The sequence below is a fragment of the Sinocyclocheilus rhinocerous genome, unplaced genomic scaffold, assembly GCF_001515625.1.
Source record: "Sinocyclocheilus rhinocerous isolate Xijiao unplaced genomic scaffold, SAMN03320098_v1.1 scaffold1348, whole genome shotgun sequence".
In the NCBI taxonomy this organism is placed as follows: domain Eukaryota; kingdom Metazoa; phylum Chordata; class Actinopteri; order Cypriniformes; family Cyprinidae; genus Sinocyclocheilus; species Sinocyclocheilus rhinocerous.
The window spans coordinates 278748-281320 of record NW_015648618.1 but is presented as its reverse complement, the minus strand read 5'-3'; the positions used below and the strand labels follow the sequence as shown (position 1 = coordinate 281320).

General features: G+C 39.5%; 2 protein-coding genes across 2 annotated transcripts in view; both read left to right on the top strand.

The window, feature by feature from the left end:
- The window catches only part of LOC107710053 (cyclic AMP-dependent transcription factor ATF-4-like), a 20804-nt gene that overhangs the window by 15922 nt on the left and 2309 nt on the right, over window positions 1–2573 (top strand). The gene's annotated exons all lie outside the window — the stretch shown is intronic.
- LOC107710036 (adenylosuccinate lyase-like) overlaps window positions 676–2573 on the top strand; it is a 31950-nt gene continuing 30052 nt past the window's right edge. Inside the window, exon 1 of the mRNA XM_016514718.1 lies at window positions 676–1052. Coding sequence (XP_016370204.1) covers window positions 906–1052 — 147 coding nt within the window. The 5' untranslated portion in view covers window positions 676–905. The remainder of the gene's footprint in view (window positions 1053–2573) is intronic.

The following is a 2573-nucleotide window of genomic DNA, read 5'->3' as shown; positions in this document are numbered from 1 at the left end:
TAAACCGGTCGCAACAGGTAGTTTTTTTGCCTCTTACTCCGATTTCGCACGGCATGTAAACGCAATAACCCGCTTTCTGTCGGCTTATTGAAGTGCGCATGTGTGATACGTGACAGGAACGCATCATTAGTGCAGATTTAAGCGCATGCAAACGTCTTGCAGTAAAGAAAGAAGGAAATATATCAGAAAAGCAGACTTTTTCATGACTTAGACAATGATAAAAATGTGTTCTCATCTCGTGCAGCAGAAGTAGAAGTCAATGCTGCGTTTATAACCGCATGAGAGGATAAAATATGAGCTGCAAGTTTACCGATATGTTGTTGACATGTTGCAAGCTTAATTTAACATCACAACTGACAAATGTATGGAATACTCGGAGTCAAATACGCAAATGATTATATTTTGACGTCACTACAGGGAAATAACCTGATTTATTATGTATATAATACTATAATGAAATCATGTAAACGCAGCTGACTTGCGCTGTCAGGTTACTGATGTGCATGTAAACGGGGAAAACTGGTTATTTTAATAAGCTGATATTTGTGAGTTATCAGCTTACTGGTGTGCATGTAAACGTGCTCATTGTCACTCCGCACTCCAGTTGGTGGCGGTAATGCACCAAAAGTTGGCTTGCCCACCGCCAATAAACGCTACAAGAAGAAGAAGATGAGTCCTGATCATTCTATGGTCCTGATGGATTAGATTTGCGGTAAACGCATTAAATCGTATATTATAATACATTAAACGGAACAGTAGGTGGCGGCATGTGCTTTTGCCACCAGCCCGTCATTAAACAGAAGAAGAAGAAGAAGAAGAAGAACTTGCAACAGAATAGCTCAGACTTGCAGTCCGCGAGTGATCTGGTTTCGCGGTGCAGGGCGCTTCACTGACCCGCTGCTGGTATGGAGGGATCCGGGGAAGAGTTCATGAAATACCGCTCACCGCTGGTGTCCCGGTACGCCAGCAAAGAGATGGCCTACAACTTCAGTGACAGAAACAAATTCACCACATGGAGAAGACTGTGGCTTTACCTCGCTAAGGCCGAAAAGGTCAGTTTATTTATTTTGCGTTCATTTTTATAGACTAACCTGTAGATTAATTTAGTTGGTATTGTGATTCTCTGAATGCCAAGTGCGACTCTGTCTGAAGTTTTTGACCTTGAGTGAGTGGAAGTCTCAAGTTGCCAACTCTCTTAGTCTAACAATAGTTTGAAAGGGTGGACACGAGTTCTGCTGTAATATTTAATGTTTTACAAATGGACCAGACTGCCCATTCAAAGTACTGTGGTACCATATATAGTACATTGATGGTATTTGGTGGTAGTATTAAAGTGCTGAAATGCATGTGCCATGCTATAAAGGTTTTCCGAGAATACCACAGTACTGTACTGTACACGAACAAACAACAACAGCACCCTGATACTCTTTGTAAGTGGTGGCTATATCATGTTATGTGTATTTGCACTTAACGTTACATGCTATTTGTATTTGCATTTATATCTTTCTATTTTACCCCTAGAAACTGGTTCTCAATATGTCTTGTGATGAATGTAGCTCTGTATGTGTCAGGTTAATGTCACTGAATTTCTCAAACTATAAATTCCTATTAAGTCATTTAGAAAATAACGTAGGGACTAGGGATATGCCGGTATCAAATTTTCATGTTGCGATAGAGTAAAATCTTTCCCCTGCGCTGCGCTGGGACGGCTCGCGGGAGAGCTCGTGGGTAATACCCGTTTATATCATTAAGCAGAGGTTCAAACTCCAGTCTGAACACCTCTGGCCAAGAGCTTTGGGCTCTGCTGGAGAATATTTATTTATATAGCATATTTTATTTTAGATCAACTAGAAACAATGTTTAACTTATAAAGTTTTATTTTGAAATGTAAGTCAATAACAATTGGCTGAAGCCAGAGCCAATGGTGAAAGTCTTTGCGCGAGGAGACCCCGCCCCATTTTGGAGGTTCTGCCCACTTTTGGAGTTCACGCCCCATTTTGGAGATCCTGCAGTTATACCTACTTGACCAGCTCCCGCGTCTTTGCCCATCTTCGATTATTCGGGAGTGACGCGCGGTGACGCGCTGCCAAGATGGCGACGGCCGCCTCCGCTCACTTTTGACAAAAACTATCTTCGGAGCCCTACGGGTGACGTCACGGACACTACGTCCATGCTTTTATACAGTCTATGGTTGCTACAGATGAAGCGAAAATGCTTATTTCAGTTTACTGTAACACATTTGTAATGTTGCACTGATATTGCAAATTTGGCCAATATGATAAGTAAATAATTACTTTACAGTTTATTTTATATAAAAAAAAAAAATATAGGCTACAAGTGATTAAAATATACCATATTAAAATGAATATTTATTTTAAGATTTGTTACAAATTACATTTAACAGTCTTATTAAATTGCGTTTTTAAAGATTAACTTTACGTGAGTGTTAGATGATGTTTGTAGCAAATTAGCTCAAAAGGGAAATGTATATAAATAATTACAGTTAATTATGATTAATTACAATTATTTATATCAGCTGCCAGTAGTAACTGTAGCAGAATTAAATTGCCATC